This window comes from Apis laboriosa, unplaced genomic scaffold, assembly GCF_014066325.1.
Source record: "Apis laboriosa isolate Shangri-la unplaced genomic scaffold, ASM1406632v1 scaffold71_cov137, whole genome shotgun sequence".
Lineage (NCBI taxonomy): Eukaryota > Metazoa > Arthropoda > Insecta > Hymenoptera > Apidae > Apis > Apis laboriosa.
The window spans coordinates 1184823-1209659 of record NW_025224229.1 but is presented as its reverse complement, the minus strand read 5'-3'; the positions used below and the strand labels follow the sequence as shown (position 1 = coordinate 1209659).

Here is a 24837-nt window from a genome sequence, read left to right as displayed (position 1 = left end):
ACCTCTCCAGCGAAATACAAAAATTTTTTAGTTTTTGCAATTAGATCTGTATTAATATAAGAAGTTGTTTTTAAATCATGTGTATCGAGAGATGTATATAATTCATAAGAAGAAAATATGTTGGAGTTATATTCTTCCAAAATAAATGGATGTAAAAGAGCAGTACAAATTAAATTACAGAATTTATCAATGTATTCCTTCTTCGTAGAATTAACAGAATTACGAAACCAATCAGATAAGGCACATTCAAGATCGTTCAAAGATGATTCTTGATCATAGACTAGAATACCATTCTTAAAAATTTTTAAATTATTTTGAGGTGATTTTAATAATCCTTTTAGTGCCGATTTCATGCGTGTTTCTACTCCAGAAAAGAGATCAAATGGACAATAAGTACTGCGACATGTGATCATCTTCTTCTTTAACTGAAATTATAAATATTATTAAAATATTAAATAATTTAAATATAATTTAAATATATGTTAATTATAAAAACTATTAATAATTAAATATATATTTATATATATTTATATATTTTATTTATTTTTTAATATTAATTTTTATTAATATTTATTTTTAAATAAATTATAGAAAAAAATATATTTTAATTATAGAGAAAAAAATAATGATGATATAATGAAATAAAAAAAAAATAATGGTAATAAATGAAAATAAGAATCAAACAAATAATATCTAGAACGTTACAATAAATATAAGTAAAATATAATTAATATATTTTATGTATTTTATACATTACATTATGGATCGATTCCAAGTTAAAAAAAATAAATATTAATATATAAAAATTTTTTGAGATTTGAGAATTGAGATTTATTTATTAGATTCTTGTAGATGATTCTTGTAGATTGATTCTATAAGATTTATATCAGATAAAACAAAACGAAAATAAAGTGAAATAGTTTAAATTACTTAAAATATTATCCAATACAAAACATTCATCCAACATTTTGTTTTGTATTAATCTAACTTTTCTTAAAGAGTTCCTAGTTCTAAAGTTATTCGTCTTAATTATGAATCCAAAAGCCAAATTGTTTTACAAATTTTTCCCTTACGTTTTAAGATTAATTTAAAGCTTTTAATATTTTTAATTTTTAAATAATATTTTATTTTTATTAAAAATGATATGTTTTTACAAAAATTCGTAACAGAATATATAAAGCAATTTTAAATGGAACTCTATAACAATTACTCAATAAATATTACAAAAAATTATTTTTTTTATGGACAATTTAATAATAAATTTCAACGGATTTCTTTTTTTTTTATGCATCAATTTTTATATTTAATTTGTTATTTATTATCTGAATCGACTATATATTCTATGAATATATTAAAGCCTGTATATCTATATTTTTTATTGAATTAAACAAATGAAAAATATATTATGATAATAAATAAGTTTTAGAATATAATATTAAATAAATAAATAAATAAATAATATATATAAGTACAAATATAATCTCATTATAATTAAAATTTCTAAATTAAGAAATTTAGAAATTTATAAATAAAATAATTTTAGAAATTTAAATGATATTTATACATATCAATTTTTATTTTAATAAACTTTTAATAATGATTTTAATAACATATATTGATAATGCTGATTTTTAAGAAATTTAATAAAAATAGTTGAAATAATGATTTAAATGTTTAAAATAATGTTTAAATAAATAAACTAAATATGAAAACGTATATTTTTTATTATTTTTAGCTATTAATATTGTCTTAATTGAATTAATTTATAAATATTTAATAATTTATTACCTTATAATATTGTGTCAAACAATAAGGACACTTTTGAAATTTTTGATCAACATCTTGCAAATAGCCTTGTTTTGGTTTAATTTCTACACAAAATGTTTCATTAGTTTGAAAAAGATTTGTATCGAATTTTGTTCGAAGGAATGTGTAATCTGGAAATTTGGTGGCATATGTCTCCATAATTTCCTTATTACAACGTTTATCTGAAAATAAAAAAATAAATTTTTGAATATAATTCAATTGATAAACAATCTTATATTTGAATCAATCTTACGATAAAGAGAGATTAACAAAAAAAAAATAGAAAATTAATTTTTCATTTAAAAAAATCAAATTTTGATTAAAAAAAGTTTTATATTCTATATTCTACAATTTTTTTTCATGTTCTATATTCTACAATTTTTACACAATAATTTGGTATTTTATTTCATATTATTGAAATGTAAATATTTAATGTTTAATATTATCTCATTTGGGATTATATTTGATTATGGGATAATATCAAATATCCAATAAATTATATATAGGCAAGCTCATGAAATCTGCACAAACATTTAAAAATCCTTTATCTTTATTAATTTTTTTATTAAATAAATCACAATAAATTTTTGTACAAGTTAAAATAATTTAGAATAATCTAAATTAATTTTTAAATAATTAAAATAAAATAATATTTATTAAAATATTTTATATATTAATTTTAAAATAATAAGTAAAGATTTTATTTTATTTATAATAAATTTTCCGCCTCTTTGATATAATCAAAAAAACTGATATTAATCACACTTAAAATATAAAATCAGATTTGAAAATTTTCGAAAAATTTTATTTCTGTAAGCGAAACAATTTTTTTAAAGAAGAATATTTTCATTTTTTGATTTTAAAAAATGTAATTTAAGATTTCTAATAGTATCTAAAATTTTGTTTTGTCATTTAATTTTTTACTAGCAAAGAAAATATATTAGACATCTATTTTGTCCTACATTTTCTTATATAACTTATTAACAAATCATTTATAAATAACAAATTCTAATTTAACCGTACTTCATAAATAAAAAGGATTAAATATATTCGAATTTTATTGCTTGTTAAATTAATTAATTTTCTTTCAAATGATAAGGTAAATAATTTAACAATAAGTAGAACGCAAGAAAGTTATTGATAAAATAATCATAAGATATGAATATGAAAATACATTTATATGATGCCTGATGTACATATATTATAATATTGTAGGATAAAAATTTTCAAAGTGAAGGTTCATTCAAACAGTAAAGATATAAAAGCGGAAGGATATAGGATCAAAAAGGTAAAAGGATATTGTAACAAATTTTCAATATAAATAAATTATACACAAATGTAATTGCAAATTATTCACTATAATATATTCACTTTATTTACCTATATTAATTTACATCATTATTTGCTATTTATATCATATGTATACAAATCAGTTTGAATTATTTGTTATAATAAAAATTTTCAAAATCAATATTTGATTTAAAATAGAAAATGTATTAATATAATATATTAATTTTTAAATATAATATAATATAAATTATTTTAATATTATATTATTTATATTAAATTAAAATTAATGAAGTAAATTTTTAATTTTGAATATAATTTTGAATATAATTTTGAATATAATATATTATAATTTTAATTTCACAATACTAATTTTTATATGTAAATATTTTATATTGTTATTATTTTGTTGTGTTATTGTTTTAAAATATTTTAATTTATACTTTATAGTATATACTATAAAACTATATTTACTATATACTATATTTAAAATAAAAATTTTTTAATTTATACTTTATAGTATATACTATATCGAGTTTTCCATATTAATAATAGAACTTATATAAATACGAAATTTTTTGAAAATTTTCGCATAATTATAATTTAATATCTATTTTTTTTTCTTATTAGAAGAATTAATCTGCCAAGAAGTTCAAAATTTATTTTTCTTTTTTTCATATTATATTTGTTCATTTTTTTCAACAATTTTTTCATTATAATGTGTGTATGTGTGTTATAATTTTACTTAAATCAATTGTAGCTATTTAAAAACAAATTATTTATTATTTTATTTATTATTTTTATTTAAATTATATCACTTTTTAGATTAAACAATTAAATTATTCATGATCATATATAATTTTTATTTTAATCAATGATAAATAATAACAAGATATTTTGTTATATTTAATATCGTCATGATTATCAATCGGATTAATCATATATAATATATTCCAAAAGTTAATTGATAAAGCTTAATAAGTGATTCAAAAGCTCAAAATCATTTCAAGTAATATTTTCCTTTGTGAAAATTTTCGTTTTGGTTTTGTTAACGAATTATTAACAAATTATTAATAGCCAATCACAAAAGTTGAATTCGAGTCCAATGATTTGCTAACGCGATAATACATACTCGTTATTGCTATAACAATACGTTTTTTAATTGGCTAATATTTTTGATTAATAATTTTTTAAAATCGAAACTTTAAATTTTTTCTAAAGAAAAAAATTATTTAAAATCAATAATTTTCAATCGATTTGTGAGACATTACATATAATTGCTTGAAAATAGAATTACACGAAAATTCAACATTACCTATTGTTTGTATTAATGGATAATATGGATAATATGTAATGGATTATTTATCATATATCATTTTTTATCATAAATGATGAAATAATGAAATAGTGTTTATGTTATAATATTAAATTATTTTGAACTAAATAATTTAGTTAAGTATATTTATATTTTTTATATAACAATCTGCCAGAAATATAAATATACTAATATACTTATATAATGGAAAGAAATGTTGTATATAGTATAGATGAATTCTATACTTTTAGATTTCTAGAGATCTATTGGAAAAACTTTCCATAAGATTCTACACATTAAAAAAGAGTCAAGTTTGTCAAAAAAAAATATATATCTCATAGGAATATTGACAAAAATTGATATTGAAATTTTATTATTCAAGAATTAAAATTTATACTATAATAATTACATATTTTAAATTGAAATTTTATGTTATCAAGCATAAAGACAATCATGCTGAAAATGTAAACAAATAATTTACTTGTATTGTTTTGTATTTGCATCTTGTATTATTAATAAATAACGAATATTAAAAATTTAAATTTGCAAAAATCTAAAGATACAAAAGAGTAAGTATTTTTAAATAATGTAAAAATATACAAAATATATTATAATAAATTTAAGAGGTAAAATAAATAAATCTTTTTGCTGTTTTTATTGTACACATTTAGTCATATCGATCTGCAACGTTTAATTAAATTTATATTTTAAAATTGTATCAATATTTAATAATATCATTAAAAATCCAATACATAACTATATTGTAAAATATAAAATTGATGATTCAGAATATTACAAGTTAAAATTGTATATGCAATCTAATTTATAAATCACTTGGTAATACATTTTTAGATATGAATAAATGAATTGAATTGAATGAATAATGAATTATAATTTTAACTCTTGAGAGGTCATAATATAAAAATACAAATCACTTTTTTAGAATATAAAGTATTAAAAAAAAAATCCAAAATTTTAAGGACTATTAGTGTTCATTAGAACAGCAAAAAATATTCAATCAAGATAAATCCTGTAATCAATCCTTTCGATATAAAATAATAAAAATCGATTTTTATCATTCGATATCATGTATGAATCTTTTTTGCAGTACATTAAATATAAACAGAGAAGTCGATTCAGGAAAACATTAATTCAAAATTTACAACATAATTATTATTAATATTACTAATATTAATTAATATTATAACAGATACTCCATAAACGCGAACAAAATAAAAATTATTGGCATATAAAAAATGCATATATGTTATTTTGAATAATAAACAGACATGAATTGAGTGGGGACTTGAGAATAACGTTATCCATATTCAATACTAAATGAACATTTGCACTTTATTTGCGTGTATGAAGTAATCTTTATTAATGTTAATTAATAGTGATAATATTAATAATTATGTTAACAATGCTGCTTTTTAATCAATTTGAATTAATTCGTTTAAATTTATTTTAATATCGCGAAGAAATTTACTTACAATGCTGAATGTTCAATGATAAAAATCGATTTTACATTAAAAAGATTGATTGCAAGACATTGATATATTGATCGGACATTTTTTTTTTTTTTTTTTTGCTTATTAACAAATACAATAAAAATTTTTTAAAGTCTTAAATTCTTTTTTTAACATCCTATATTATAATTTTTAGAAATGATTTTTTAAGAATTAATATAATATATATAAGATATCCTAAAAATAGGAACATCTGTTAATTGATTTCTGAACAATTTCAAGCAACATTTTTCTTAAAGATTTTCATTAACGAGTTTGTTAATAAGTTATTAATAAAAAATATTAACTAATCATAGAATATGTAATTTATAGTTACGACAATAACGTTGGCTATATGCTGTCGACTGAACATTAACAAATTCAAACAACATATATCGAAGAAAGTATATATTATAATTTATTTATTGCTCATGGTATAATTTGATAAATAATTTTTTCGATAAAAAAATATTTTTTCAATATATATTACTTCAACTTATTTGTATTCGGTCGGCGAAAATTTTTGCAGAGAACAAAATTCAAAATTATTTCAGGAATCACTAATTTTAATTGATTTCTAGAATATATATCCTAGAATAATGTATAAAATTGACGATAATTCATATTACAAGTAATACTTGATGATTTTAATAGAAATTTTTTTTAATTTATTAAACAATAAAACAAATAATCAAATAATAAAAATAATGCGCATTATTGAAAAACAAAAATAAATAAAATAATTTAATGTTATATCAATTCAATGTTATATAATATTATATAAAAAATAAATATCTAATAAATATTTAATAAAAATCAACTATATAAATTTAAACAAATTTTCTTAATTGAAAGAAGAAATAGCTTAATTATAATATTACAAATATTTTTATTTTGTCAAATTTTATAAAATAATATTGAATCATTATGAAAAAAAATATTAAATAAACAAATAAATATAATATAAATAAATATAATATATAGAATTTTATAACTCCAGTATTAAATCATATATTTACAAATTAACTATCAGTTAATCATTAATAAATCAATGAGTTCATGTTTAAAATTTATATAAATTAAAATCTATATCATAATATATATCTACTATATTTATTATTATAATGTATTTTTGTACTTTGATAATTTTTACAATATGAATTATTTCTTTATTTCTTTCAATAATATCATATATTTTTGTTATCGTTTGATGTTTAATGGAATTGATTTAAAAATTAAAATAAAATATAATATTTCCTTATAATACAGTTAATAAGTGTTAATATGATGTTATAGTTATAATATTCATGTATCTATATTTTGAAATATATTGTTATTGTCTGACTTATAGACGGGAGTGTATCTCCGATGATATAGCAGCATCGCATGTATGCATTTTGTGTCACAATTCACTACAATCGACGCAGTCGCAATTCCAATGTTTAGTGTATTGTTGTATATCAGTCCGTACGCATATCTGACAATTTGCCGCAATGACGGATTCAGATTTCAATGAATCTTTGGATATTGAAATTTTTATCGAAAAAATTAAAAACTATCTAGAGATTTGAAATCTCGCAAAACATCATGACAAGAAAAAAAAAGTGCGTGGATAAATGTTTGTCGTGTTTTCTGTGAAAATTTTGATGAAAAGAACGAAATTCGTAAGAATGAAATATGTAAGCAAGTATATTTCATTATTTACTAATGTGAAAATTTGCAATATGGAATATATGGATATTACAGAATATTACAAATTATATCAATAAAAAAAAGTTAATTTATTTAATTATTTTTATTATTTAATTATTCTTTTATATTATTAAATTATTTGATAAGATTTATATTTTATTATATTTAAGTGATTATATTGTAGCAACTTAATTTTATTATTTAATAAATACAGTTGAATTTTGATAAATAGAATCTAATAAATTTGAAAGTTCTAATAGATTTGATTTATAAAGATTTAAACTTTTTATTTTAAATTATATATCTTTTAAATTATAAAGATTTTATTTTACCATGGCTTTTGTTAAAAAGATTATGATAAAAAATTAATATAAAGATTTTTCTCAAGAATTAATTTTTTCATTTAAAAATTTTAGAAAGAAATCCGAATGTTGGTTTTTTCAAGCATTCGGAAATTATTATTAGTGGAATGAAAAAATATTGATAAATTATTAACAAATTATGATATTACTTTGAATTATTAAAAGATGAATTAGTCTAAATTCGAATTGCAGAAATAAGATAATATATTTAAACATATAGCAAATAACTTAAGTTAAAGTTATATATACGATTTCTAAAAATCTAATGTTATAGAGGAGCAAATAGAAATGAAATTATAATTTTATAGAAATTTAAGTTAAAGGAATTCGAATGTATAACAAAAAAATCCATATTGTTTTATTAATGAATATATTTTATTGAAAACAAATAGAATACAACTATTTTGAATGTAAATTTTTTATACTTCAAAAATAAAGTATACATATAGCTTATTTATTTCTTCTATCTATTGAATAAAAATATTCTTAAGATATCCTATTTAATAATAAGTCTCCTAAATAAATTTTTTTTTTTTTTTTGCGATAGTTGTATAACATACATAGTTGTATAACATACAACTATCGCAAAATACCAAAACATAATTGCACATATATCTTTGACAATATAATGGCATCTTATGTTTTTTTTGCGTGCATTTTTAAAAATGTAATTATGAATGATTGCTGCATTCATAATTTTGATATTTCATTTTATATTAATCATTATATACATCCTTGATATTTGAGTCTCAAAATGATTATTTTTTCAAATAACCTGTCTCTCGAAATAAAAATTTTTATTGAAAAATAAAAATTAATAAAAATTATTATTAATAAAAATACATATATATATTTAGAGTTTTGAAATAGAACTACAGAAGAATGCTACGATAAAATGAGAAAAAATATTTGAATTTGTCATTTTTTGAGTAAAAAATTTGATATAAAAGAAGAGAAATAAAAGTGAAATACTTCCATAAGTACAAAAATTAAATTTTCCACTTGATAAGATCAGGTGCATATGAATAATATGATGTTATTATGATTTCGCTTTTGTAATTCAGCAGGTTAGCATAAATTGTTAGATTTATATTTTTAATCTATAATGATATTGTTGTCACATTCCTCGGCATGCATTTACAAAATAAAGTTAAATGCATACAAATATATTATATGCATACAACATAGTATATTTTGCAATTCTATTGCGATATTTTTATGCAATTCCGCAGATTTATGTTTCCTAAGTGTTTTTTACACGATGAGATTTATCTCAAAACATGTCTCGCGGCTAGCATTGGGAACAAACCGAGTCTTAAATGTATTTTATATAGAACAGATTCAAAATGAATGTGAGTAATTTCGATTCTATTATTAGTTGCGAGAATAAATTGATTAACATATTTAAAATCATACGATTTCATTTCAAAAAATGAAGTTGACCTTAAAATCTCCACCATTACTTGCAAAAAAATTTATATCAAAAAATGTCGAATCATCAAAAAATATCGAATCTCGTCGTGTGGGATGTACTTACGATTCAATATAGACGAGCGATTTTCATCTCGTTATGATAATGACTGTGTAATTTAGATAAGTATCAAAGGTAGTTTATATTTTTGTTATATATATATATATATATATATGTATAATAATATAATCAAGCTATGGAAATAAAGATACTGAAGCATACTGATACAGAAGATTCTATTGCAAATCTGCAATAGAATTACATTGTTTGTGTGCTAATCTGATCTAAATTCAATCTAAAATATTTGTCAACGTAAACTGTATATCACAAATGAGAAATCTTTATATTTTGGAACAATTAAAAATTAAAATTAAGTAATAAATATAATATCCTATCTTATCTCCTAGTACTTTGAAAAATATAACAAAATTGAAAGATATATAATTTTCTCTTTAAGAAAAATAAAAAATCTAAATTTTTAAGACGAGGCATGAATTAAAAAAAAAAATTGAGAAACATTGATTTAATTTAAAGTTTTTGTAGTTCTGTCCATAAGATAGATAAATTAAGATTAACTAATTAAGATATACTATTTTATACTACTAATATATATATTATAAATATATATTTTATATTGTAAAATAAAATTAATATTTATTACATATATAGTATATTCATATACTATATATACATATATATATATTCTGTTGAATATTTGAATATTTCACGAAGGAGTGAATAATCAACAAAATGTTTAGAAGTGTTAAGAAGAGTTATTTGCTTCGAAGAGACATTTTTTGATATAAAGTTTTTTGCAAGTAATGGTGGAGATTTTAAGGTCAACTTCATTTTTTGAAATGAAATCGTATGATTTTAAATATGTTAATCAATTTATTAACATTTCGTTAATATCATATTTTAATTCTTTCATAATGTGTTTGAATATATTATTGAACATATAATTAAAATATATTATTGAAGAACTAATCAAAAGTGATTATTATTATTTTTCCAATCCCTTGAATTTTTTAATTGAAATTTTTTTTAAATCAATAATTTTTCGACATAAATAGATTAAAACTTTTTTAAAAAAAGATACTTAGATAAATCGATTAATGCATTCAAATTTGCATTCTTATGATGCAATTATTTAAACGATTTTTGTTAAAACATTTATATATTTTTATATATTTATATATTTTTTTTTATTGAATTTTAATTCCTAATGAGATATTTATATCCTAATGAATATATTTATTTAAACGAAATATTCTGAATAATGTTAAAAATATCTAATAATTATATAAATTTTTTTATTTTATAAATTATATAATAAGAATTTTATTAAAAAATATATAATTTTATATATTTTTTTTTTCGTACAAATATAATTGCCTAAACTAATAGCGACATTCTTTTTATTAATTTTTTAAATATTCCTTAAATATATAGTAATGTTTTTTCAAATTTCTTATAATTTCTTTTTTCAAGCAATGCAAAGAATTACTCTCTTTTGAATTTTTATTATATCTTCAAAAAAATTTAAAACTGATTATAAATTTCATTGCAGTTGACAATATCAATTTTTTATTTAGTTTTCTCCACATATAAACTCATTTTGTATTAAAAAATTCGATCTCGATTTTTTACTTTATTTTATAACATTTTTTCCTAATCATTAATGCTTCAATTTTTATATTTTTGCTCATTCTAACCATTTTTTTCTTATTTTGAAATCTTAAATGTGATTTTCTTATAATAATATAATATTCGATAATATAATATTCTTATAATAATAGCTTGCTGTTTGATTGTCGTCATTTCGATTTGATCTTTTTGTTCTTCATTAATTTCTGCGGCAATTTTTATTGCTATTAACTTTCTATTGCATTTATTATGTTTGTATGTTTATTTCCTATTGTTTCTTTCTTAGACGTACATTTTTTCGTACATGAATTATTAAAATTTTCTGATCATATCATTATAGTAATTTTTTTAAATCTTGTTTTAAGAATATCTTTTTTTGCAAGACTAATAATAATCGAATGTTTATATCAAATAATTAATTCTTTTTTAGAATTATTTAATGTCAATAAAATGCATCGTATAATTAACAAAGAAAAAAAATCTATTGTTTTTTTATCTCTATTCAGTCAGAAACTTCCTATGAAATATTTATGAAATCTATCAATGCTAAAATTTATGGGATATTCAAGTTTTCTATAGATAAATATTAATTGTAACTGTAATGATATTAACTCATTCCTTAATATATTTTGGATGCTAATTATTAATGTATTTATAAAGAATTATTATTAATTGTTATTAATGTATTTATAAATATTAATATAAATAAATGTGTTAATATATTTGTAACATATTATTGGAGAATCGATTTATATCAAAATAAATACAAAAGTTGATATACAAAAAATTTGATTTATTTAGTTATTTATTTATTTGAAGTATTTTTGCTTCATCCAATGTAAACTTAAATTGATTATAATTTAATAAATGAATCTTAACCGATTATTTTTGTATATTCACTTTCATATTTGTTTTGGTCTCTAAAATTGATCCAAAGATTCCATGAATATATTAACACCATGTAAACAATTGATAAGTTACAATTGCATGCTAACGTATATAATGAAAATGTTTGATTAATAAGATATGAATAAATAGTATTCAATGTACAGTGAAAAAAAATTACAGTGAAAAAGTTTTATTAAAATTTTGGAAACTATTTGGATTAAAATTTATATATTATATATTTATATAACTATTAAAATTTTATATATTTTATATTTATAGTTCTTCTTTTTATTACTTAAATTTTAAGTCAAGTAATCAGTATTTTTCGGAAAAAAAGTTAAAATAATAATTTTCAAATTATTATTATAAAATATAATAAAATACATATAATATAAATATAAATAATCATAAAATCAATTCAGAAAATTGTGTTTACATTTTAATAATCATTTTCAAATTAAGCAAGTGTGCAATAATTTATAGATGAGGTTGTACGTATTTTTTGTGGCGAGAACGCACGATCATGCGCATTAGAAATGTAAATTGTCGAGTCGTCTACTCGTGCAAATGATACTGCAATAAAATTCTAATAGTGTTATATTGTTTGTATCTAATCCAACTTATAATTCATATTATGAATCGCGTTCTGGTACTGTGCAGCGATCATATGATAAAAAATCGGACATATGTATACGGCGTAGGTAAGGAATTGTATATTTAATGAATGCATCTTAATTATTAAATCTATCTCGAGATCTTACAAAATTATGAAAAACATAATTTGACAATAAAATTCGTGATATATAAATACTTTTAAAAATGTCATTCTGATCATTTTCGAAATTCCTTTCTCTTTAGGAAATTTTGTATTGATGATATATATTCAAAATTTTTTAAAAATAGATCTATACGAAATGGTCTTTTTTTCTTTATGATTTAAAATTTAATATTTTATTTTTTTTATGATTTAAGCTACATCAAAACAAACTTTAAAATAATTTTTTAACAAATTGTGGAACAATCTTTAATATTTTATTATTAATTTAGATTAGGTTACAGCTAAATTCGATAAATAAGAAGCACGTTTTAATACCTTTTTATTAATTAAAAAATTTTTTAAAAGGAAATTATTTTGATAGTATTAATAATATTTAGAATAATGCAGTGACAGTATTAAAAAATATTTCACAAAATCATTTTCAAAATTATTTTGAATAATAAAGAAAACATTAATATATATAGTTTTACAAGAATATAGTTTTATAAGAGAAATACTTCAAAAGTAAGTATAGTGATATTTATTCTTATAAAATATATAAGAAATTTTATTATCATTTTATTCTCAGGAAGATACATTATTAGACATATTTTAACTAGTTCTATAGCTAAATTAATATTAATAACTAGATTGCGGATAAAGTTTATACAAATCTAGATTTTTATAAAAAATAGATAAAAAAATATCATTAAACGATTCTGAAATATATTTTTTATTTTATATATAGTGTATATATATTTTATATAATGCATACTACAATTTCATGCATACTAAATATATTATATACATATTTTTTGCATATTTTACCGATTATAGAATAATTAACAAATTAGCATGATACCAATGATTTTTTCATAATTCTTTTAATTTTCCAAATTACATATATATATATGTTTAAGTTAATAAGAAACGATTTCACATTATCGTGATAGTATTTTCATAATAATATGTATATCAATATCGTTCATTGGAACGTTTTAAAATATGTAAACAGTATGTAACAGTATTATACATGTACGTTGAAATTTGAAATATCACAATAAATTATTCTGTAACGTTAATTAGGAAGCATTAGCTAATAGAATTTAATCAGTATTGTTTTATTAAATGCTTTGTCAAATTTAAAAAGTATTAAATATAAAATATGAAAAAAGCTTTAATGAATTATGTAAAATTAATAATAAAAAGAATAGTTGGATCAAATAAAATCAACGATATTGACAAAAAAAATATGTACTTATAATATCTTATGAACGTTGAATATTTTAATACAAATTAATTTTTTGAAAAAAAAATTATTACTGGAAATATATTTATTTATATTTATAAAAAAAATAGAATTATATTCAAATTATAATAATTAATAAATGACGATATTAATTCAAATATTTTATATCTCGTTTTTTATATTTTGTATATTTTATGTTACGTTTTATATTTTATATATTTTTTAAATATATTTCACATATATATATTATAAATAATTTACATGTTTTGATGTATTATAATTAATATAACTTGATATATTCCGCAGATTATTGATAATCTTTTAAAAAATTCTCTATTTAACAAAATGTTAAATGAACTCTTTATACTTTTATAAATCCAAATCAAATTATAATTAATTTAAAATTTTTTTTAAAATTTTTTTTCTTTTCTTTTAAATGTTTTTCTTTTATGAACTCTCATAATTTGTTTAAAACAAAAATGCTTTATTTTCAACTTATAATTTGCACAATAATGAACAAACTACTGAAAAATCTCTATAGAAAATTTATTATTTATTTTTATTTTTCAATACTAATATATTTACTGTTAAATGAATCTAAATTCTAATCAATTAAGAAATTGATAAATTCTTTAAAAATATATAATTTTTTCCCATCATTTTTTTCTCAATTTTTTTTTTCAAACTAGTTCAAATAGCGTTATATTTTTTTTTTTTAATTTTGCTTATTGAATAATTTTGTTTGAATAATTAATTATTTTTATTCTGTGAAATAAAAAAATGAAAATTAAGAACTAATCTCATTACATTAATATCATACTGCATTACATTAATATCATACTTATAACAATAGATGGATAAAAACTATCTTTATTTTTATAATTTTATTTCAAATAATGAATTAATTAAAGAAATGAAAAAATACAAATCATATTTATTAAAGTATTTTGCAGTTAAATTTTTATATTCTTAAAATTTATTTTAGATAATAAATTAATCAAAAAATGAAGAAATATAAAAGATTAAAATGATAAAAATGAAGAAATATAAATATAAAAATTTAAAAAGTATTATTTTTAAGGAGTATAAAAAGAAAAACAAAGTTTGAACAATTTCATGGAAGAAGCTATATTTAATTTCTGGAAAACTCAGTTTAAATATTGAAAAAGAAGAGCAATTATATAATAAAAATGTAATACTAGGAACAGTTGTCTTTTTATAATCAGAATATAAGGAAGCAAAAGTGATTTAGAAATTAGATTTTTTGAAAAATAGAATGGCTTTTCTATCTGTAATTAAGATATCAGAATCTAATGCAAATAGATCTTTTTTCTTCTTCCATTATTAAATAATTTTACACAAGACCAAAGATTTGATTCCATTCTGAAGTTTTAAATATTATTAAACGTTTAAGAAATCAAGAAAAAATCACAAAAAGTTCAAGTCTGTAGAAGTGTTAGATTATAAATATATTTCATTTTACCATTTTTAAATTTATTATTTAACATCTTATATTTTCCTTCAATTCATCATTAAAATTTAATCCTAAAATTTATCCTAATATAATCCTATAATTATATTTAGTTGTTGATCATGATTTGTTATTAAAATATTAGTAAATAAAATTCATTTAAAACATTAGCAAATAAATCTGTTCGTCTAACATTCATTTTTTTTTTATTTAATTTCTTTAATTTACAACTTGTATTTATATTTTTTCTATTATATTCACAAAAATCGTTATAGATATCAAAATCATCAAATATCCTTAAAAAAGACAATTTTAAATATATACGAACAAACAGAATGAAATATGCTTTTATATTTTATCTATAAAATTTATATATATTATGATAAATACTGAATATCAAAAATTGAATATTGAATATCAATACTGAATATGCAAAAATTTGTTTTATTTTTATTAATAATGAGTAGAAATATAAAAGTTAGAAATAATAAAATTTATACTACTTAATACAAATTTTATTAAATTATTTTATCTTAAAAACATTAATTAACATATAAAAAATAAGCTTATTTATCAAAATTAGAAATAATTTTATTGATAAAATAATTTATTTCGTAAAATTAAATAATAATTTTTTATATATTTCAACATTTATAAAATTATCAATATTTGGGACAATTATTGTCTTTTATTAATCCTCAATAATTGATATTTAAGATTTCCGTTTCATACATCTCTTTGAATAAAAAGATATCATTTTTTCAAAAAAAGTTAATATTGCATTTTCTAAATATTATGAATATCTGTTAAATTTTTGGAGTCAACTTATATTTTCGTCAATATTTATAATGTTTTTTGTATAATGTTTTTTTTTAACAATTATATATGTTGCCATTTCAAGAATTGAATCATTATATCTATGTTTGAATATACAGGATATTATATTCATGGGACATCTTTAAAAAATCGATTCTAGACATCAAAATAAAAGTTGATGTACAAAAATATCTATTGAAATTTATATTACAAATTATAAACAATTAAACAATTAAAATTTGCATTAAATAAAAAAAGAAGACCATTTTGTTATATTACTATTTCGTCCTTACATCATTAAAACAAATTTCAATTATTTATAATTTAATAAATAAATTTCAATCGATATTTTTGCATATTAACTTTTGTGTTTTTTGATTCTTTAAAATCAAATCATAATAATAATCCACGAATTAACATTTTATGTAATTATAAATATATCTTTAATTCCTAATATTTGTTCAATTAAAACATATTACTTTCGAAATAAATATATTTTTAATATTTAAATGATTTTATTCATCTTATCTTTTATAAAAAGTTTCAAGTATATGAAAAATATTTTTGTATAAAAAAATAGCTCCAATAATTCTTTATAATTATCTTTTAGATGTTTTTTTTTTTATTTTAAATAGCATAATCAAAGATAATTCCTCGTTTTCATCTTCCTCTTTCATTTTTTTAGATTATCCTTTATATTTTATTTCTTAATTTTTAAATATTTAGATAGAACTTCTTGTATATAAAATAAAAATTAAACATTTTCTTTGATAAAGACAACAAGCAAATTAAGGATTTAAGGTAACAGAAATATTATATTATATTATATATATCCATAAATTTATTGATCCAAACATAGTATACACCATTTTGAAACATCATAATTTCAAGCATTAATTATCACATGTATTAAATATGTATTAATATGTATTAAAAATATTTTGAAAATATATATTTTTTTTATTTTTTCAGTATGCTCTAATCCATATACTTCATTAAATAGATCTATTTTTTTAACATACTTTTTATATTTTTGATATATTATATCGTTTATTATTGTTAATTCACTGTCTATAATTTCTTTCGTTATGCATTATTTTATAATTTTATAGAATAATTAATTAAATGATTATATTTAAAAAATAATTAGATATATTCGTATTCAACAAAAGTTAGAATAGAGTGAATTGTTTTCTCTCCCTTATACTACTATTTCACTTTATCTCCATTTCATCTAATGCAAAATTAAATATGAAAATTAAGTTAATCATAACTTAATAAATAAATCTTAAATGATATTTTTATACTAACTATTAATTATATTTATTTTAAATCTTAGAATCCTCCAAAGATTTTTCGCGAGTATATCAATGTCTTATATTTCTATTTCATAAATATATATATATATATTTTTTTAATAAAATTCAAAAAAATTATTCTCATATGCTCAATTATGAAGGCAATAACTGTAAAAAAATATAAAATAATCTTAATATTTAAAAATATAAAATCTTTTTGTATCTTTAGATATTCTTAAATATTTTGCATTAATACTAAGTAGTAATAAAAAATTTAATAAAATACTTATTCTCTTTCAATAAAATATAGTAAATGTAAAAATAAAAAAAATAATAACAAAGATTATTATAAAATATACTTTCTTGGTCTAAATTATCAAAATTTGTATTGATTTTCTATAAATATTGAATCTATGAAATCCAATTTTCTATAGATATTGCTTTCTTCTAATATAATATATTCAATCATTTTATAAGTATTATAAATATTATTAATTATATTGCTTATTTGCAATTTAAAATATTCAATTTTAATTATTAAATAAATGGATATTTGTAAAATTTTAATTCTATTTATTTTTATTTTTTAAATTTTATAAAACACATATATATGTATACTATACATGTGAAATAATGATTCATGATGATAATATTTATTGAATTTAAAAATTTTTGAATATATCATAAATAACTGAGTGGTTGTACACATGTGTTTTATTACACTCAACACATAAATCTTAAATATTGCGTAATATTCGTAACATACATCATTATCATATCATAAGTTTTTATGTTTAGATTTAATAAAAAATATGCTTATACAATATTTTATATTAATCATATAGAGAATTGTTTCATTATAAAATATAATATAATTGATAATATAATTGATATAATATGATAGTATAATTAAAATATATTGATATTTAACAAAATATATAACGATATAATTTTTTTCATTAAAATATTATTACTTTACTTAATAGAGAATAAAATTATGAATATTTTATTTTTATTTATTTTTGATTTTATAGAAATCACAATTTGAGGAATTTGAAAATTCTTTTTTAAAAGAATATAATAAGGGAATATATTTTTATAATAATATAAGAATTGAAAAAAATTTTCATTCATAACAATTTTATGACAATTTTTTTGAAAATGTTTCGAGTCATTCTTTTTAAATATAATAAATATGAGTAAAAAATTCTAAGAATTCAATTTTAATTATACATTCAAATTTAAATTTCAATAATTAATTAAAAGTTTTGTTCGCAGAATTGTATTGCATGGATTTTTATTATTAAAAAAATAATAATAAACAAAATATTTTTTAGTTATTTAATAGAAAAATATATAGTATTAAATATTAAATATATTGTATATTAATATTTTATATATATATAATTACCTAAGATATAATTACTTAAGATCATATTTTCTTAAATTATTTTATTTGTCAATTTTTATTATATTTTCTAATTTATCTATATTTTAAAAAATAATTAACATTTAAAGAACTATTCATGTATATTATAAAATTAATTTGTTTCCTTTTGATTCTTTATTATTTATTAGTAAAATTTAATGTCTTGTAATTATATAATTTATTTATTATATTACAGTTTTACATTTAATTTTAAACTAAATACGCATGAAGAGTAAATAAAATCAAGTTATGAAATATTCGAATTGCATAAACATAATTAATCGAGTTGCGAAGGTAATTCACAGATAATTTGGAAGATTATATTGACGTTGAGATTAGTGATATCGAAACAGCCAAACAGTTTTCATCATTTCCATATACAGATAATAACACGAGTTATTCGCCATAAATATTCCAAGAAAGGAAATCAATATTTTCATATTGTAAGTGCGCAATATCGTTTTTCTGATAATGTCTATTTCTATTTTCTGCAGATGGAGTAAAAAGCATTTATTGTTAAACTTGCAATCAATAGATTATAGCATAGTTAGCTTTCTATCTTTTTAAGTATAAATATAAACATAAATTTTAATTGGTTTTATTAGAAAAATAGATTATATTAATAAAATATATTATTATACAAAAAAAATAATTTATTTAATTATTAATATAAAATGTTCAATATTATTGGAAAGAAGATTTTATATGATTTTATATAAAAAAATAAATTGAAAATGTATAATAATATTTTTTTCAAATGTATAACTTTAAAATTAACTTTAAATGTATAATTTTAAAACTAATTTTAAATCTATTAAATTAAATTTAATTTAAAGAGTAGAATTTGACTTAGTAGAGTAGAATTTAAAGAATAGAATGTATTTGACAGAATTTTTTCAGCAATTTATCCTATTTTTAATTATTCAATACAATAAACAGAAATCTAAGCTGAAACATTAATTTATAGCTATATATTTAAGTTAAGTAAATATATAATCAAATATACGTACATCAAAATTTAATTTTAACTTTATAAAACTTCTTAAGTTTTTTATATAAGATTTAAATTTAAATTTAAATTTAAATTTAAAAAGTGATTTCTATAAAAATTAAATCTCTTATGAAAACTTTATTCTATATTCTATATTTTATTTTTTTATGTAAAATAATCTTTTTTTCAATTGTATTTATTAGATTCTTTTATTATAAAAAATGTTCGATTTTTGTTCAGAATATGTAGAGACGCAATTTTTTAAAATCTTCAAACTTGGAATTTTTCTCCGTTTAAATTATTTTGCTTTAAATTATAATTTAAATGAATATACTATAAAATATGTTAAATATTCCAATTCGCTTCATAAAGTTATATTTGTCATTGAAATATATAGTTTTGTTTCATCTTGATAAAAAATAATATTTCTATGATTTCTAGTAATTACAATTTTTTTTAATTGCTTTTCTAAATATACATATTAAAAATATTTTATAAATTTAATTTTTTTATGGAATTATAGATAAAATAAATTTAAACGAAAAGAAATTCTAATCATTAAATGTCTTGAAAAACCATATGTTTGCATATGGACAAAAATCAAATATTTTTTATGATAAAGAAATTCAATTGTTATTACAATAATAAAATATTAGTTACAGAAGAAAACAATTACGATTATTATATATTTAAAAGCTATATTATTTGTGAAATAATCAATTTCTTATAATGAAATGCATTAAAAGTTTTGCGTTTATATAATACATTACAATTAATTGAGATGCAGATAATTAATTTTATATATTCTAATTTTAACCATTGAATATGTTAATAATAATATTATTTAAAAAAAGTTCTCGAAACTTCATCACAATAGAATTTTTTTTAACGTTTTCGTTAATGATCTTATATTTATATATACATATATGTATATTGAAAGAAAAATTTTTATTGCATTCGCATATTATCATGTATGTATTTATGTATATATGTGTGAAATTTTCGAATTTATGTTAGCTTTAGATTAGAATTAACTTGTATTAATAATAATTTATTGTGTTAAATGGAATGAAGTTCAATGTTGATTTGTAAATACATATGGATACACGCACACGCACACACANTATATATATTTATATACATTTATACATATGCATAAAACAAATTTAAATTGAACTGAAATTGATTTATTTAATAATTAATATATAATCATATTAATATAATCATATTAAATGCACTATATGTATATTTAAATAATTTATCTTAAAAATATAATTTATTGTTATAAGTTGCCAATAATAAACTTTTTTTTTTCTATTTCATTTTCTTTTTTTATTATTATATTATATTTAATTGTTCTTTTTCTTTATTTTTTTTGTTATATATATATATATAATAAAATATTAAAAAAAATATATCATAATAAAATTTTTGGTGAAATAGCTTTTCAGAAAATTTATCACTAATGATATTTTATCTTCAAATATTATGATACTATATTTTTTAACATATATATTTTTATTGACATTTATTTTCTATAAATTTTATAAAAAATTTATAGAAATTAAAAATTTTATAAAAATTAATAATTCACATATAAATTTATGAAGTTATAAATTTTGAAAAAATAATTAATAATTATTTTATTTAATTTTATGTAATTTAAAATTCTTCTGATGGACAATTAACATTGTGTAATATTTTATTTAATATAAATATTATATATGTTATAAATTTTATATAAAAAAAATTACTAAGAGAATAAAAAATAAGGAGCAATATAGTATATAACAATGGTGAAGATGAGTAAAGTCAGAAATCAGAAAATGTGAATGTTTATTATATGCAACAAAATGGTAATTCTATCTTGTGCAGCTCGAGTTTATCAAAAATAATCATAAAATACCTGGATTGTTTTTAGCAGAAATTCATTTTATATATTTGAAGGGATAAAGGATTTTACTTGAGCAAAAAAAATGGTAGGATGTATGCTCGGTTGATTTAAGAGGTGACAGAAAAAATATTAATCGAATTTCTTTTCACATGATTTATATTCTTTGGTATATAATATTCTTATGGTATATAATTTACTGTTATTTATTTATTAAAAATTATAATATTTGAACGTTAAAATAAATTCTTATTTGAATAATTATTCAAATAATTTTTTAATTTTTATTCAATTAATTTTTTTTTGTATTTGTTCTATTTTTTTTTTAACTTTATAATTTAATAATAATATTATTATTTAAATAATAAAATATTTATAGATAAAATATTTAAATATTTAAAATAATAAATTATTATTTTATTTAATATTTAAATATTTGTTGTTTTTATTAAGAAAATATAAAGATAAAAATATTTTTCTGTAATGAAATAATTTTTCTAAAATTTTTGTTTCTTGAAGTGACTTTTCTTATACTTATGTTTTTCATACTTTTCTTACTTTTCTTATGAATTTCTTTTCATACTTTTTTTACTGTTTTCTTACGTAAAATTTTATTTATTTGTCAGTTTTTATTTTTTATTATTATTTAAAATCATATTTGATTAATAAATTATTTGGAAGGAATTTATATTTCTGTATAAAATTTTGAAATTAATTTGCAAATATTTTTATTTCAAATAAATTCATTTTTTATTTTATTTATTGTAATTATTTGCATTTTTTATTTGTTATTTTTTTAAATAAAAAATGTTCGATTTTCTTTATGAAAATATTTAATATAATTAATATTGATTTTCCTTTAAAGAAATCTGGAAGATTTAAACTCTTTAAAATGTAATATTTCATATTACATTCAATTATAACTGAATGTAATATAATAAAAAATTATTAAACTAATATAATTTTAAATTCATATAATGCTACATATTAATTGAAATTTTCTTCAAAAAAATTTTAAATTAAACATTATTTAAATAATAAATTTGAAATTAAACAATTATTTTAAAACAATAACATCAAATAATCAAATAAGTATTATATATTTGACGAATTTTTAATTTATCTTAAAATGGAAAAATTATATAAATTTAAATAGTTATAAAAACTATAATTTAAGCAAACTTCAATTATAAATAACTTATATAACTTTATAACTTTTTTTAACTTTATAACTTCAGTTATAAATAACTTAATAAATGAAGCTTAATAGATATTTTTGTATACTAATTTTTGTATTTATTTTGTTTTAACTAAAATTGACTCTACTCCATGTATGTCTAAATATCTTAAATATCTTGTATTATGTAACGTAATATTTCATAAAAATTGTCTAATAACAATGCTAATAATATTTAAATGCTTTAAAATATATTCTTTTATAAAAAAATATTATATAAAATTTAGGAATATATTATATTTTTATTATTTTATACTTCATATATATATATAATTCAAAAAGTACGAAAAAATTAGAAATATATTTAAAATTAAATAAAACAAATATTATATTATATTATATGATAAAAAGATTAAAAAATATTATTTAAAAAATTAAATTTCGATCTTCTTTCATCAAGATTCATGGATAAAATAAGAAGATAGGAGATAGTTGATTTATCATTAATGATTCAGAAATGAAAAATGTCAATATCTCTTATCTTCAACATTTTAAAAAGACATCAATTAACATCTGTCATTCGCAATATAATAAATTATATAACTTAATGAATAAATTTTAACTAATATTTTCAATAAATATATTAATTTCTAAATAAATATTTAGAATTGATTTTATCTAACGAATATTATTACATATATAAAATCAGCTAAATCTAAAATTCCATTTCGATAATAAAAAGTTATAACTTTTTAAGATTTTTTAAGACAAATTATATTTAAAAAAAATATTTGTCAATTTTTTTATTTAAATTATTAAAAATAGATATAAATATATAAAATAATTATATTTATTCTATTCATTTTTATCTGTGATACATATATCTTTGAATCTTGAAAAACTATATTAATTTCTCTTAAAATAAAAATAACAAATATAATAAATAATAATTATATAATAATCAATAAAATTAATTGATCTTTCAAAAAATTTTTTATTTATTATTATTATTTTTTATTAGCATCAATTTTTCAAAAATGAATGATCTAAAGAAATTGTTTTTTTATTTGAAAAAAAAAAATTCTAAATCATTCAATATTCTGCTGTTTATCAATGGAAAAATCAATAATTCTATTGCTATTGAAATGATTTAATCTAATAACAATATAATGAAAATAAAAAATATTGATATTTTTAAATATCCTTATATATCATTTATTTTTTGTCTGTATTTTTTGTCTGTATGTATTTAATTAATAATATTCAGTTTAAATAAGAATATGTTAATCATTGTGTCAACTTTTTGCTTCAAAGGTGATCAAAATTTGGCATTTAATTCAGTTTTAAAATTAATATAATTACATACAAGCTTATAAAAATTATGTAATATAATGAATATTTTATAAAAGAAAATGAAATATTGACAAAAATTAAATATATTAGAATATTTCTTTAATTTTTATGAACTTTTTAATTGATAAGAGAATAAAATAGATTGAAGTAATAATGATGAATGTAATACATTAAATATCTCAAAACATATATAGATATTAATTAATTACAAATTTTGAATATGTAATGAAAAATAATATTTAAAATGTATTCATTTATATCATTTATATATATATTTAAATACATAATAAGCATGTATATAATGAACAAAATAACTTTTTGATACTTTAAAATAACTTTTAGTTACTGATTTAAAATTATAATATAAATATTCCCTTTACTTTTTCTATTTTTTAATTTTTAATTTACATTTTTTTAAATAATATTGAT

The 24837-nt window shown here is 17.3% G+C and overlaps 1 protein-coding gene across 6 annotated transcripts in view; it reads right to left on the bottom strand.

Moving 5' to 3' along the window:
* LOC122719224 (inositol-pentakisphosphate 2-kinase) overlaps positions 1–24837 on the bottom strand; it is a 281879-nt gene that overhangs the window by 1987 nt on the left and 255055 nt on the right. For all 6 annotated transcript variants that reach the window (XM_043944871.1, XM_043944873.1, XM_043944874.1 and 3 more), the window contains 2 exons: positions 1789–1988; positions 3–425 (listed from right to left, as the gene is read on the bottom strand). In XM_043944871.1, coding sequence (XP_043800806.1) covers positions 3–425; positions 1789–1988 — 623 coding nt within the window. The remainder of the gene's footprint in view (positions 1–2; positions 426–1788; positions 1989–24837) is intronic.